Raw genomic sequence first — 17,311 nt, 5'->3', positions numbered from 1 at the left:
TTTTTTTTTTTTTTTTTTTTTTTTTGGCATAAAGAAAATCTAAAAAAAAAAACTAAAGAGAACTAAAATTACTAAAATCTTAACAAAATCTATATTTGACACACGGTCCCCGGAATTTTTTTTTTATAATTATATTTTCACAAATATAAATTAAAAATATAGCGTTTTAGCGTTCCCCGGCAGCGGCGCCAAAAACTTGATGATGTAGCGTGAGGGTACGAAATAGTATTATTTTTAATACAAAATACTACAAAATATGACACAAGTTTTATTAATTTACGGATGGGATATACCTAAACCTTGCTACAACACTATAGGCATTGTACCTAATCGTAGAGTAGTGTAGTTTTTAGTAAGTCCGGTTCGTTCCACAGGGAGCTGGTGATACTTACTATATTTTTAACTATATTTATACAAAATATATATAATTATATAAGTAGTAATATTATTATAAAAGGGGGGTTTTACCGTTTAATGACCGGTTTGTCGATTCTATATTTTAAGCGTAAAGATAAATGACGATAATTAAAGTGCGTAAAATAATGACAATAAATAAAATGACAGTAAATAAAATTGCGAGTAATAAAATGACAGTAAATAAAGATACGATGAGAAATATAATAAAAGAATTATGCTTATTTAAACTTCCGTAATCATGATGTTTGACGTGTTGATTTTAATTTATTACCATGGGTTAATTGTCCTTTGTCCTGGTTTATTTGATACGTCTATCTGGTTTTTGTCCATAATAGTCCATCGGTCATAAAAATAAAGTGCGAGTATCCTCGTCAAATTACCCTTATACCCGAAGTCAAATATTCCAACTGATTAAGGATTTAAACTGTGACGCAGTTATCACTTCTGTCAACAATTACACCAGTTATCACTGTATGTAATCCACCCCTGTTTTAATTAGTTTATGAATATTAATTCATCCACTTGATCAGAATGAATAATCAATTACCCAACCCAATTGATTAATTAAATGATTATAACAGATTCCATATGAACATCACTAAATAGGACAACCATAATCATTATTAATTATTAGGTTAATTAATTTGAAGATAGGTTCGACAGACTCCAATGAGTTGTCACTCAATTAGACAATACCCCCCCATCTATTAATAGTCAATAGTTCAATTTCCACAAGTGTCGGTCTTTTGCCCAAACCTTAATTATGGTCCAAAGTTCAATAACCCCTTCTTAATATTTTAGCCCAACATCACGATTACTTCGGCTCAAATAAGCATAATAATAACTTAGTTACGATACATTAATTTAAAAAGGAAGAACATAACTTACAATGATTATTTATAGCGTAGCGTTACACGGACAGAGTTTCGACTTACACACTCAAACGATCTCTATCATAAATCTTATTATTATCATAATTTAAACTTAAAATTAAGATTATTGTTATATCTTATTACATTAACATTATGATAGAGATATAGAATATAGATATTGAATATTGATATTGATATTTGATCGGATAAAAAAAAAGATAGAAAAGTTGATCGAAAAAAGGTCTCCCTAATTTTGATCGTCAATCATCCTTTTATAGCGAAATTAGAAATTGATTTTTCATTTACGACCCCTGAACTATGCTCAATTAACAACTTTTTATTATTTAATATTATTCTTATTATGAATTATTTAAATATTATATTTTATTCTTGTGCATAGTTGACTCGTAATTTTTACACCGTTGCGTCGAGCGCTGAAAGTTGGTTCATGTCCCGGTTTCGGATTTTCGAACGTCCTTGCGTACTATTTAATATCTTGTACTTTGCGTTTTGTAACTTGTACTCTTGTCATTTTTAGACGTTCTTCATCAATAATTTGAACCTTTTTTATTGTATCTTGTACTTTTGAGCTTTTTGGACCTTTGTGTCTTCAATTCGTCGTTTTCGCCTTTTGTCTTCGCACTTATTTAAAATAAACGAATATTACTTGAAAATGGAACAATTGCAACTAAAATCTTGTCTTTCTTGGGGGATTTTGCTATGAAATATATGTTTCTTTTTAGCCTTATCAATATATATATACACCTCTCTCAATATATACGATATATATATATAATTTATATTTTAATTTTAATTTTAATTTTAAATCCTAATAATAAGGGTATGTTAGCGAATGTTGTAAGGGTGTAAGTCAAAATTCTGTCCGTGTAACGCTACGCTATTTTTAATCATTGTAAGTTATGTTCAACCTTTTTATATTAATGTCTCGTAGCTAAGTTATTATTATGCTTATTTAAAACGAAGTAATCATGATGTTGGGCTAATTACTAAAATTGGGTAATTGGGCTTTGTACCATAATTGGGGTTTGGACAAAAGAACGACACTTGTGGAAATTAGACTATGGGCTATTAATGGGCTTTATATTTGTTTAACTAAATGAAAGTTTGTTAATGTTAATATAAAGATTTACAATTGGGCGTCCCTATAAATTACCATATACACTCGATCGGACACGATGAGCGGGGTATTTATATGTACGAATAATCGTTCATTTAACCGGACACGGGAATGGATTAATAGCCACTAGAATAATTAAAACAGGGGTGAAATTACATTCAAGGGTAATTGGTGTAATTGTTAACAAAGTAGTAAAACCTTGGTTTACACGCAGTCGATAACCTGGTGTATTCATTAAACAAAGTATTAAAACCTTGTTACAATTCGAATCCTCAATTAGTTGGAATATTTAACTTCGGGTATAATAATAATTTGACAAGGACACTTGCAATTTATATTTATGACTGATGGACTGTTATGGACAAAAACCAGACGGACATATTGAATAATCCAGGACAAAGGACAATTAACCCATGGGCATAAAACTAAAATCAACACGTCAAACATCATGATTACGGAAGTTTAAATAAGCATAATTCTTTTATTTCATATTTAATTTCCTTTATTTTATATTTAATTGCACTTCTAATTATCGCACTTTTATTATTTGTTATTTAATCGCACTTTTAATTATCGTACTTTTTAATTATCGCAATTTTATTTTATCGCATTTTTATTATTCGCAATTTCATTATCGTTATTTACTTTACGCTTTAATTTAAGTCTTGTATTTATTTTATATTTTACATTAGGTTTTAACTGCGACTAAAGTCTTAAAATCGACAAACCGGTCATTAAACGGTAAAAACCCCCCTTTATAATAAAAATATTACCTATATATATATTTGTATTTTTATAAAAGTAAACTAATATAGCGTTAAGCTTTGTTTAAAGATTTCCCTGTGGAACGAACCGGACTTACTAAAAACTACACTACTGTACGATTAGGTACACTGCCTATAAGTGTTGTAGCAAGGTTTAAGTATATCCATTCTATAAATAAATAAATATCTTGTGTAAAATTGTATCGTATTTAATAGTTTTTCCTAGTAAAATATAAACTATTTTATATACACCTCGCATAACATCAAGTATTTTTGTAGCATATCCACTTGAACATCTATCTGGTTTTACAGATATGAGTGTTCGACTCTTTGATCAAACCATTAAGCACCCAGTTAGAATTGCTGACAACCTACCCGTTCAAGTAGGTAATTTAACCTTTCTAGTCGAATTTATTGTCATTGACATAGAAGAGGACCCAAACATTCCTCTAATTTTAGGTCGACCATTCTTTGCGTCCACCGGGGCGTTATTTGATGTAGGAAATGGTAAGATGACACTTAAAAGTGGTGACAAATCGATCACCTTTATGATTCGAAAGTCTAAATCTCCACCAACCAAAACCGTTGAACCAGTAAAAACGATTGGTAATAACCATGTTGTTTTACCAACTCCAACGGTAGTGCTAAACAATAATGAAACGCCTAAGTGTGGGGAAAATGAAGTAACACCTAAGGATGACATGATAACAAAGAACCCCGTTGTTGATACGAAATTAGATGACCCCGTTATTAACAGTTCAATGAAGAAACTTTACAAACGGGCTATCGATGCTAGAAGTAAGGGGAACTTTAAGTTATGTAACCGGTTAGTATCCAATCTGTCGCCTAAAGAAAAGGCGAAGCTAGTTGAAATTATGGATATTACACAGGAATCCGACCAATGGCTTAAAGAGAAAGTCACAGATATGCAAGTTGATTATGGACCAAGAGAAATTGACGATGAAGTTAATCACAATTTTGACACCACAGCTACCTAAGTGTGGGGAGATTCAAGTGTTCTAAAAAGAAAATGCTATCTAGAGTTAGTTGTTCGGTTCTCGTGTAGTTCCGAGAATGGAATCCGAGTGGTCTTTTCCACTAGCAGACACTAAAGAACTAGTTTTCTCCCTCCATTCTGAATTTTTATTTTTTAGGTTTTAATTAATATGCCTTTTAAATTTAAGTTTTGTGTGATTTTAAAAACAAAATTTACTTTAATTCATTAAGTTGAAAAAATGATTTCTAAAATTCGTCGTGAGTTGAAGACTAGGTCATTAAGTCGAAATTGCTTTACCCAAGGACGGGGCGATAAATTTTGTTATCATTATTTTTTTAATTTTATTGATCTAAAGTATGCAAAAAATATATATATATATATATATATATATATATATATATATATATATATATATATATATATATATATATATATATATATATATATATATATATATATATATATATATATATATATATATATATATATATTATATTTTATAAATTTTTAAACGTGGGATAATATATCAAACTTTAAAAATATGTATATATATGTTTGTATTTTATGTTATGTACAAAACAGGGTAAAACAGCGCACTTTCAAAGACTAGCATTAAGTTCAGCAAAAGCTACTAATTTTGACGACAAGACGCAAAATATCAAATGTGATATGACAACAACATGTTTACAAACTGGGTATTTTTAATCACTTTTCTACACTAATCACCCTCATGAATTTATAATTATAGTCTGATTTCATGCAAATGAGGGCATTGCATGATCTCAAGTGTGGGGAAGGGTTATAAATTCTCTCAGGTTTATACTTGGTTTATTTGCCAAATTTTGTGAAAATTTGAAAAATTTTCAACTAAATGAAGTCAAAATGATGTTTATACATATTTATGAACGGTGAAAACTAGGTGTTAATACCGAAATTATCGTTACCTCAGAAAGGACATAAATTGAGAAACAACCTAAAACGCTTGAATTCATTTAAAATGGAATAAAGGAGAATAAAAAGGCAAAGAAAGAAACTAAGTGTGGGGAGAATGTACCAAGTTATTCAATTAAAAACTATCTATCACATGTTTGTGTAAAGTTTATTGCAGGTGCTTTTGTTTTGGACTAAATTAACTATTTTACCCGATTTACTGTAATGAGAGATGGATCTACACGATGAATCAATTCCATCATTAAAAGGAAGTAAAGTCTTCCGAAAAAGACACGCGCTTCTTGATTTAGGTCAAGAAGTTGTCGTCTAGACCAGCTGTAGGTTGACGAAAAATCTAGAAAAGTCATTTCTAAAATCAGCAGGAAATCCACGGACCTCAGCATCAAACAGGGTCGCCAAGTGGTCAGATTTATCCTAACCATGAGAAGGATTTATCTCGTACAATGGGGAGGCACCGTGCAAATTAGCTTGATAAGACTAATGAATCAGATCCCCAGAAAGGATAATCTCCTTAAAAGATTAAAAATCAGCTTTTAAGCCTGATATTACTCAATCCTTGAGATTGACCTTAAAGATTGAGAATTACAAACTCATGGAATTCGATGATATCTAAACTCGAGCTTGAACGAGAAAATATTTTGATCAAAAATACAAACCGATTTGTTTTCTGAAAAACCATTTTCAATGCGTTCATTACCATTGAACGTAAAATCTTAAGAAATTCACCTGGAATTCATTAGGTCACCTGAACCAAATCGGGTGTCAACCGTAAGAACGGTGGTTGCATAGCATGGTCGGAGACAGGACCTTGTGCCAGACCGAAAAATCATTGGATGATCTTTACTATCGCTCCTACCAAGGATAGTTCTAGCATCCGACACGTTAAAAGACCATAATCATCTGCATGTCACGGGACATTGCCTTAACAGTTTCTTGTTCATCGCTTTCCTTTACAACCGGACGGTAGTTTGCCGAAAGGTAATATATGGAACAAGTAAACTGGATGTGTGCTTTCCGATACCGGGATAGCAGTGGATTACACGAACCTAAATGTTTTTAGCCAAAATATTGATCCACAAATATATTTTGCAACACCAATGGTGGATCAAATCAGAAAACTTATCTAGGGTAAAAGCTAGATTGAATTTTTAAAAGATCAAATGTTTTCATAAAGATCCTATTTCCTAAAGGATCTAAATTTTTATAGTCATGTGGGACTGTAAACCGCCTTTCAAATGTGCACTTTGCTTTGGAAACCGAAAGTAAATCGGCTATTTGATTGTAAGTGTCGTTGACCTAAACCCAAGGCAACTGTGGATGACACACCCACCTTTAACCATGGTTCTATTGTTAATATCATTGTTTATACCGCTCTATCAAAATCACTGATGTACAAAGTGTGAAGAATAAAGAAGTGATTCGTGTGATGTATTATATTATTTCAAGACTGTATTGCTTGAGGACAAGCAACGCTCAAGTGTGGGGATATTGATAAGGCTAAAAAGGAACATATATTTCATAGCAAAATCCCCCAAGAAAGACAAGATTTTAGTTGCAATTGTTCCATTTTCAAGTAATATTCGTTTATTTTAAATAAGTGCGAAGACAAAAGGCGAAAACGACGAATTGAAGACACAAAGGTCCAAAAAGCTCAAAAGTACAAGATACAATAAAAAAGGTTCAAATTATTGATGAAGAACGTCTAAAAATGACAAGAGTACAAGTTACAAAACGCAAAGTACAAGATATTAAATAGTACGCAAGGACGTTCGAAAATCCGAAACCGGGACATGAACCAACTTTCAGCGCTCGACGCAACGGTGTAAAAATTATGAGTCAACTATGCACAAGAATAAAATATAATATTTAAATAATTCATAATAAGAATAATATTAAATAATAAAAAGTTGTTAATTGAGCATAGTTCAGGGGTCGTAAATGAAAAATCAATTTCTAATTTCGCTATAAAAGGATGATTGACGATCAAAATTAGGGAGACCTTTTTTCGATCAACTTTTCTATCTTTTTTTTTATCCGATCAAATATCAATATCAATATTCAATATCTATATTCTATATCTCTATCATAATGTTAATGTAATAAGATATAACAATAATCTTAATTTTAAGTTTAAATTATGATAATAATAAGATTTATGATAGAGATCGTTTGAGTGTGTAAGTCGAAACTCTGTCCGTGTAACGCTACGCTATAAATAATCATTGTAAGTTATGTTCTTCCTTTTTAAATTAATGTATCGTAACTAAGTTATTATTATGCTTATTTGAGCCGAAGTAATCGTGATGTTGGGCTAAAATATTAAGAAGGGGTTATTGAACTTTGGACCATAATTAAGGTTTGGGCAAAAGACCGACACTTGTGGAAATTGAACTATTGACTATTAATAGATGGGGGGTATTGTCTAATTGAGTGACAACTCATTGGAGTCTGTCGAACCTATCTTCAAATTAATTAACCTAATAATTAATAATGATTATGGTTGTCCTATTTAGTGATGTTCATATGGAATCTGTTATAATCATTTAATTAATCAATTGGGTTGGGTAATTGATTATTCATTCTGATCAAGTGGATGAATTAATATTCATAAACTAATTAAAACAGGGGTGGATTACATACAGTGATAACTGGTGTAATTGTTGACAGAAGTGATAACTGCGTCACAGTTTAAATCCTTAATCAGTTGGAATATTTGACTTCGGGTATAAGGGTAATTTGACGAGGATACTCGCACTTTATTTTTATGACCGATGGACTATTATGGACAAAAACCAGATAGACGTATCAAATAAACCAGGACAAAGGACAATTAACCCATGGTAATAAATTAAAATCAACACGTCAAACATCATGATTACGGAAGTTTAAATAAGCATAATTCTTTTATTATATTTCTCATCGTATCTTTATTTACTGTCATTTTATTACTCGCAATTTTATTTACTGTCATTTTATTTATTGTCATTATTTTACGCACTTTAATTATCGTCATTTATCTTTACGCTTAAAATATAGAATCGACAAACCGGTCATTAAACGGTAAAACCCCCCTTTTATAATAATATTACTACTTATATAATTATATATATTTTGTATAAATATAGTTAAAAATATAGTAAGTATCACCAGCTCCCTGTGGAACGAACCGGACTTACTAAAAACTACACTACTCTACGATTAGGTACACTGCCTATAGTGTTGTAGCAAGGTTTAGGTATATCCCATCCGTAAATTAATAAAACTTGTGTCATATTTTGTAGTATTTTGTATTAAAGATAATACTATTTCGTACCCTCACGCTACATCATCAACAAACTTGATTTAATCAACTAAATACTTGATTTAATATATATATATATCGTATGTAAAAGTGTAGAATTGTTATTAAGAAAATGTGTATAAAATGTGTTATGAATTGAACATGTCATCATAATTGTTTCAAGTTATTATTTTGCTAACACTAATGCATATTTGGATGCACAATTTTTGTGTTTAATGTGTTTTACAGAGAGCCGATACTGGAGGTTCAGGAGCATCATCGTCCAGGCAACCAGAGCCCGAACCGGAAATGTTTCATGAACAAGAACAACATATGCAACAAGAAGAAGAAGAACAGGAGGAGCAACATATTCCATATCACGATCAAGATCAATTATTCATGAATCAGTTTCGTCAATTCGCTCCACATCAAAGGATTCTGAGCTTAGACATTAATGAAGATCAGTTACACCCAAATCTGAGATTTGATCGATGTTGGATAGAGTATCCAGATTATCAAAAGAACATGCACATTCTCTACTTTAAGGTTGTTGAAATGCCAAGGGCAATTGACTGGGTACCTTTGGAAACAGTTGACCTTGCCGAACCGATTCGGGAATTATTGGTGCAAAGGTATGGTAATTCTCAGTTTAACGATTGGATGCGCCTATTTTCCATTCGTAGAACCATATATAGGGAATGGTGTATAGAATTACTTAGTACTATTAAGTTAAACAGTGATGTTAGGAGGATAGATGATAGAAGCTTTATTAGATTTCTGTTAGGTGAACGCATGTACAGAATGTCCATGATAGATTTAGCTAGGGCCTTACAGATTTACACCCCTGCTGAACTTTTGAGCCCCGACTGTAATAGCCTGATTGCCCAAGGAGAAAGGGTAGATAGGGAATTTGATATTAACGCCATCTGGAGGCGTATGTCCCACTTTAATGAATTTCACGCCAGTGGAAATCATACATACTTAGATATAGACAGAGCTGAACTCCGGGTGATTCATAGATTCTTAGCAAACACAATTACACAAAGGGGAAGAAATAAGGAGAAATTGACCGTAAACGATTTGTTCTACCTCAAGTGTATTAGAGACCCGAGGAGTTTCGTTAACATTCCCTATTGTGTTGGTTATTATCTCGCTAATGTAGTTTCGGGGATGAAATCGGGGAGTATTATAGGTGGTGGTATTTTCATTACTCTCATTGGAGAGTATTTAGGTGTAGATAAGCACCAAGGGGGTCCAATGAACGAAATAGAGGACGGAGGTGAAACTATAAGTTCAAACCTTTATCACGGTGCAAGGGTATTATTGATGAGACGTGGTCGGGTATATCGATACGAGGGACCTCAGCGACAGGTAGAAAGAGGTTCGGATGACGAGATGGAGGAGGCGAACAACATTATAGGAGTTGTTCGGGAGACTGCTCTTGATTTAGGCGTTCGTATGGAGGATGAATACATGACGAACTATGATAGGCATATGCAGTACGAGGCATGGCAACGTCGGAATGACTACGAGCATTCCCGGCAACGAGAGCATGGCCGATGGGATTATCATCAGCGCCAAATTATAAGCCAGTTGCAGCCTGGCGAGATGTATTATCCGACCCGACCCGCATACTATCCCGCACATCAGCCAGAAATGAGACCACCCTATGATTCATATGATTATGACGCAGCATACCAGTTCACCTATAATCAGCCATGGAACCCGGACGCGAACATGAATTGGGATCCATATCCTAATTTTCCTCCTAACCCACCTCCTGATCAGTAGAGATAAGTTGGTAATTTTTATTTTTATTTTAAACACTTAACATTTTAATTACGTTTATGTAATGTTTGATATTTCTATTATTATTGTGTACTAATATTTTTCTTATAGTTTGAAAGTGGGATGCCAAAGTTCCATTTCAAATTGCATGTATGATTATATTTGTATTGTATGTATTTTATGTTATGTACACAACAGGGTAAAACAACGCATTTTCAAAGACTGGCATTAAGTTCAGCAAAAGCAACTAATTTTGACGACAAGATGCAAAATGTATGAGAAATAACAACAAGACGGAATGAACAAATGATGTGCACCATTTATCATTCAGCAAACAAACGACAATATATTTGGAAACTTTGGTAAAAATTTAATCATTTTCACACAAATCACCCTCAATAATTTAAATTGTTACTGATTTCTTGCAAATGAGGGCATTGCAAGATCTTAAGTGTGGGAAGGGGTTAAATTCTTTTGGATTTTAAAATTTTTATATTAAACACTTGGTTACCATTAAAAATACTAGTAAATCAGTAGTTGTATTAGAATCTAGTGCTCTCTGATAAAAAAGAACAGCCCTAGTCTTATATACTAACTACCCAATTCTAGTAAAATTTTTCAAAATTTTCAATTAAATGAACTCAAAATCATGTTTATACATATTTATGAACGATAAAACTAGGTTTTAACACCGAAATTATTGTTACCTCGGAAAGGACATAAATTGAGAAACAAACTAAAATGTTAAAATTCATTTAAAATGGAATAGAGGACGATAAAAAGGAAAATAAAAGCCAAGTGTGGGAAAATTTACCAAGTTATTTTAAACATATGTCACATATATCTGTAACAAATAACTGAAAATACTTTTGCTTTGGACTAAACTAAACTATTTTACCCGATAAAAGAAAAGAAGAGATGGATCTACACGATGAATCAATTCCATCATTTAAAAGGAAGTAAAGTCTTCCGAAAAAGACACGCGCTTCTTGATTTAGGTCATGAAGTTGTCGTCCAGACCAGCTGTAGGTTGACGAAAAATCTAGAAAAGTCATCACTAAAATCAGCAGGAAATCCACGGACCTCAGCATCAAACAGGGTCGCCAAGTGGTCAGATTTATCCTAACCATGAGAAGGATTTATCTCGTACAATGGGGGGGCACCGTGCAAATTAGCTTGATAAGACTAATGAATCAAATCCCCAGAAAGGATAATCTCCTTAAAGATCAAAAATCAGCTTTTAAGACTGATATTACTCAATCCTAGAGATTGACCTTAAAGATTGAGAATTCAAACTCATGGAATTCAATGATATCTAAACTCGAGCTTGAACGAGAAAATATTTTGATCAAAAATACAAACCGATTTGTTTTCTGAAAACCCATTTTCAATACGTTCATTACCATTGAACGTAAAATCCTAGGAATTCACCTGGAATTCATTAGGTCACCTGAACTAAATCGGGTGTCAACCGTAAGAACGGTGGTTGCATAGCATGGTCAAAGACAGGACCTTGTGCCAGACCGAAAAATTATAAGGGTGAGCTTTACTATTGCTCCTACCAAGGATAGTAATTGCGTCCGACACGTTATAGACCATAATCAAAAGCATGTCACGGGACATTGCCTTAACAGTTGCTTGTTCAACGCTTTCCTTTACAACCGGACGGTAGTTTGCCGAAAGGTAATATACGGAACAAGTAAACTGGACGTGTTGCTTTCCTAATACAAGGTTAGCAAGTGGGTGACACAAAACCGCAAGTTTTGAGCTAAAATTTTCAAATCTGAAACCCACCAAACCCACAAAAATATTTTGCAAACACCGGTAAAGGGTTATTCCGGAAAACTTATCTAGGGTAAAAACTAGATTTAATTTTCAAAAGATCAAATGTTTTCATAAAGATCCAATTTCCTTAATGGATCTAAATTTTTATAGTCATGTGGGACTGTAAACCATATCGTTACTTCCATTGTTTATACCGCCGTATAGAAATCACTGATGTACAAAGTGTGAAGAATAAAGAAGTGATTCTAGTATTTCAAGACAATATTGCTTGAGGACAAGCAACGCTCAAGTGTGGGAATATTTGATAATGCTAAAAACGAACATATATTTCATAGCATTATTCCTCAAGAAAGACAAGCTTTTAGTTGCAATTGTTCTATTTACAAGTGATATTCGTTTAAATAATAAAAGGTGAAGACAAAAGACAGATTCGACAAATTGAAGACAAAAAGGTCCAAAGAGCTAAAAAGTACAAGATACAATTAAAAAGGTTCAAAATATTGATGAGGAACGTCTCAAAATGACAAGAGTACAAGTTACAAGACGCAAAGTACACGATATAAAATAATACGCGAAGACGTCCGAAAATCCGGAACCGGGACCTGAGCCAAGAAGAAACGCCCGACGCAACGGACCAAAAATATCTAGTCTACTATGCACAAGAATATAATATAATATATATATAATTATATATAATTATATATTATATTACGTCGGCAAGAAGAAAACAAATCAATTTGGCTGGATCCAGGGTGGCCATGCGACTCGCATGGCCAGAGGCACAAATCCATGCGAGTCGCATGGAGTGAAAATGTTGGTCAGGTCCTATATAAAGCCAGTTTTCTGCCGAGTTTTTTAGACATAATTTTAATCTCTCTCAATATATACGATATATATATATATAATTTATATTTTAATTTTAATTTTAATTTTAAATCCTAATAATAAGGGTATGTTAGCGAATGTTGTAAGGGTGTAAGTCGAAATTCTGTCCGTGTAACGCTACGCTATTTTTAATCATTGTAAGTTATGTTCAACCTTTTTATATTAATGTCTCGTAGCTAAGTTATTATTATGCTTATTTAAAACGAAGTAATCATGATGTTGGGCTAATTACTAAAATTGGGTAATTGGGCTTTGTACCATAATTGGGGTTTGGATAAAAGAACGACACTTGTGGAAATTAGACTATGGGCTATTAATGGGCTTTATATTTGTTTAACTAAATGAAAGTTTGTTAATGTTAATATAAAGATTTACAATTGGGCGTCCCTATAAATTACCATATACACTCGATCGGACACGATGGGCGGGGTATTTATATGTACGAATAATCGTTCATTTAACCGGACACGGGAATGGATTAATAGCCACTAGAATAATTAAAACAGGGGTGAAATTACATTCAAGGGTAATTGGTGTAATTGTTAACAAAGTAGTAAAACCTTGGTTTACACGCAGTCGATAACCTGGTGTATTCATTAAACAAAGTATTAAAACCTTGTTACAATTCGAATCCCCAATTAGTTGGAATATTTAACTTCGGGTATAATAATAATTTGACAAGGACACTTGCAATTTATATTTATGACTGATGGACTGTTATGGACAAAAACCAGACGGACATACTGAATAATCCAGGACAAAGGACAATTAACCCATGGGCATAAAACTAAAATCAACACGTCAAACATCATGATTACGGAAGTTTAAATAAGCATAATTCTTTTATTTCATATTTAATTTCCTTTATTTTATATTTAATTGCACTTCTAATTATCGCACTTTTATTTATTGTAATTTCATTATCGTTATTTACTTTACGCTTTAATTTAAGTCTTGTATTTATTTTATATTTTACATTAGGTTTTAACTGCGACTAAAATCTTAAAATCGACAAACCGGTCATTAAACGGTAAAAACCCCCCTTTATAATAATAATATTACCTATATATATATTTGTATTTTTATAAAAGTAAACTAATATAGCGTTGAGCTTTGTTTAAAGATTTCCCTGTGGAACGAACCGGACTTACTAAAAACTACACTACTGTACGATTAGGTACACTGCCTATAAGTGTTGTAGCAAGGTTTAAGTATATCCATTCTATAAATAAATAAATATCTTGTGTAAAATTGTATCGTATTTAATAGTATTTTCGCACTAAAAATAATACTATTTTATATACACCTCGCTTCACATCAATTTCCAACAAACAATAATTTCTAAGTTGAGCCTCACTCAATTCTGGGTAGTTGTATAGTTTGCGTTTTTATGGAGGATATCTTCTGCCAAAGATTCCCAATTTGATTCCCAAAGCTTTAGTGGTTTAGTCACGTTGCAAAAAAGTAGAATTGTGACAAACAGATCCCGCAGTTGTGCCCCACATGCCCATAACCTAGCTTCAGCTATAGCTTCTGTCCACTCTCTATCATCATTGATCAACCCAAAGGCGAAACATGCATCTTTAAATGTGGGATGTAGAATACCATCGACTGTACGTATTTCTTCATATGTTTGGGGGCCTTTGACTTTATTTAACAGCAACCTCAGATAATAACGTTCACCAGATGCTGGGTGCGAGTACACGATACGGCCAATGCATGTTCTTTGTTTTCGGCGTGTCCAGGTTTTGGCATCCTGATTCCAAACATAATACTTAGGGATTTTTGCATAAGTGAGAGTTCTAGCAGTGGGGTCTCGTTTGTTAAGTTCAAGCCAGTCGGTGAACATGGTTTCCTTGATACTCTCTCTATGCAGCAGTGCAGGGAGATTTTGTGAATCATGCAGTGTGATTGTATGGTGATTTGGTAGATGGTATGATAGCTTTATAACCGATGGCTTAGAGAAGTGAATGTCGAATGAAAACATCCTCCAAACTGCTTCACACGAAGATAAGTACCGACAGTCTAAATAGTTTTTGAATTCATCCACCTCAGTAACCACTTCTGAACTGGAGGTGTTAACCGGGGTAAGGTTTTCTTCAATTACAATGGTTGCCCGATCAGGGCCCTTGTTTAAGTATTTAAATAAGTACTTAATGGCGCGTGATCGATTACACCACTCAACATTTATGTGGGCATTGTATTTGAGAAGGAGATACCTATTGTAAGGCACGACGAAACTGTTGTCAAGGGTGCCCTTTCCTTTACTGACTGTTACGCCATTGTTTCGACGGCGATAGTGTGCATAGCCTTCTTCGTCTATTGTTGTTTCTGCATTGTATGGTTTCGGGAAATGCTTAGAACACCTTTTATCAATAATGCAAGGGGCGTCCAGGATATTCCCGCCGCACGGGCCATGAAGCATGTACTCAGTCACGGCTTTGAAAGCGGTTGGATCTTCTGTTTCAGATGGTATTTCAGCAGATATGATATCGTCAATCTCTTCCGGTGTTTTACACTTAAAGTCTGGTGTAAGCCAAAACAACATGTGTACATGAGGCAAGCCATGTTTTTGAAATTAAATTATATAGATGCCTGCAAAAGAAGGTAAAAAATGGTTAGCCTGCGGGTGTCAAATACCGGATGGGTGAAATGTCCTGACTTTAATAGTTAGGAGATTTTCACGTGGGCGGCCGGCAATATTGTCCTCTTAGGTTTTTTTTTTTAAAAAATCGGGCAACATATTCTGTTAGGGGAAACTTAAATGCTGTTGGGTTGATAATTTTATTACAAATGTAAATCTTAATACGGGTGAAAAATAGAGCATAAACAACAGTGTTAGGGGAACTGTTATTCCTGTGTAAATTGATACAAACCGCATTGTATTTAGGAAGACGTGCACACACATAAATACATGAGATACATGCAATGGTTAAAAGTCTAATATATAGTAGGTTTTTTACACCCCAATGACGCCAACACGTATACAGTAGTTGCCAGGTGGTGACCGCACTGTATTAGGAAGACACAGACACAAATAAATATGTAAGATAAGTGTGATGGTTAAAAGTGTAATATATAAGTAGGTTATTTGCACCCCAATTGGGATAACTGTCATATAATAGTATGCAGCTAGTGTTAAAACCACAAAAATGGTGGACGTTGGAGCAATACAGAATCACTGTACAAAAGTGTCAATTTAGTGAGAAATATTTGAATTTTACCTGGACGGGGTAATGCCTCAGAATATAAGAAAGAGGGATAAAAGGGGTAAAATAATACAAACCTAGAGTGACTGGTAAAATAAGGTAAGTAATAATTGTTGGATACAATGGGGTTTGACCGACGTACAAACCAGGGTAGGAGGCCGGTCACATCTGTGTAAGCCAGTTATATGTACTTAACTGGGCATCAGGTAACAATTTGTAGCCAGATCGTTTGTGGAGGGCGAGCCAACCCTGCCCGCCCGGTTACTTACTATTTAAGCGTATTTAGTGTAAACGGGTTTTTTTGTTTGTTAATACAGGGACGACAGTAAAAATAAAAGATATGGTTGCTAATAAATTAGATGTGAAAATCTAATGTTGTGTGTGTCAAAAGTCGGGTGATGTAATACCTGCTTCACAGGTGCCAAACACATGAGCTTTCATAATATCAGACATCATGGCATCCAATTTCTGCTTGAACAACCTTGCAACAATCTCTGGCCTATCAGGGGCCCGTTGACCTTCAATATATGAAAGCATCTCTTCTATTTCGGGCCATCTCGGATTAGAAGTAAACATGATGAACAAATCAGGATTATCAAATTCTTGACACAAAGCCATTGCATCCTGGTAGCTTTGCACCATATAGCGTGGGCTTCCGGTATGTGAGGATGGAAGAATAATCCGTTTCCCAATTGCGCTAGCTCGTGTGTCGCCTCGGGTGACAGCGTCGCACACGTAATTGTAGAGGTCGATGCGGAGCTCATTCTGGTGGTTCCTTAACCACTTAAGTCTTTGTTCTTCTACGGCTGTGTAAGCGTCAACTAAATATTGTTGGAATAACCTTCCGCCTCTAAGTATAGTTGTTCCTTCATTTTCCCGCTGTTGAATCCGATAACAATAGAATTCTCGCATGGTAACATAACCTCTGTTAGTTTTCCTTCTGCCACTATTACTATGATATGGTATTTCTTCGTGGTATCCCATTTCTCCGTAGGGAAATAGCAAAGGATATTGCAATGCCATGTAGAGTTGATGCAGCTCAGATATTCGGTGCAGTGGTGAATTTTTTTTGAACAATAATATCCCGAGCAGTTGTGCAGTGGCCAAAGTCACTTGTTATCAATGCTGCGACCTCAGCGACGTTCGGAGCATTATATTGTCGTGTATTTGCAGTTTTAGAAAGCAACCGCAGCTGAAAGTTCGAAGTCGTATTGTTAGCCGCCCA

The 17,311-nt window shown here is 33.9% G+C and overlaps 1 protein-coding gene across 1 annotated transcript; it reads right to left on the bottom strand.

Annotated features, from left to right (window-relative positions):
• Positions 1-14,234: 14,234 nt before the first annotated feature.
• Positions 14,235-17,109, bottom strand: LOC139902472 (uncharacterized). Its single transcript, XM_071885094.1, has 2 exons — positions 16,494-17,109; positions 14,235-15,403 (listed from the first exon to the last, which is right to left on the bottom strand). The coding sequence occupies exons 1-2, from the start codon at positions 17,107-17,109 to the stop codon at positions 14,235-14,237; spliced, it is 1,785 nt and encodes a 594-aa protein (XP_071741195.1).
• Between the last annotated feature and the right edge of the window lie 202 nt (positions 17,110-17,311).

Source organism: Rutidosis leptorrhynchoides, chromosome 3 (assembly GCF_046630445.1).
Source record: "Rutidosis leptorrhynchoides isolate AG116_Rl617_1_P2 chromosome 3, CSIRO_AGI_Rlap_v1, whole genome shotgun sequence".
Classification (NCBI taxonomy): domain Eukaryota; kingdom Viridiplantae; phylum Streptophyta; class Magnoliopsida; order Asterales; family Asteraceae; genus Rutidosis; species Rutidosis leptorrhynchoides.
Note: the sequence above shows the minus strand (reverse complement) of the source record. Positions and strands in the feature narration are given on the sequence as shown.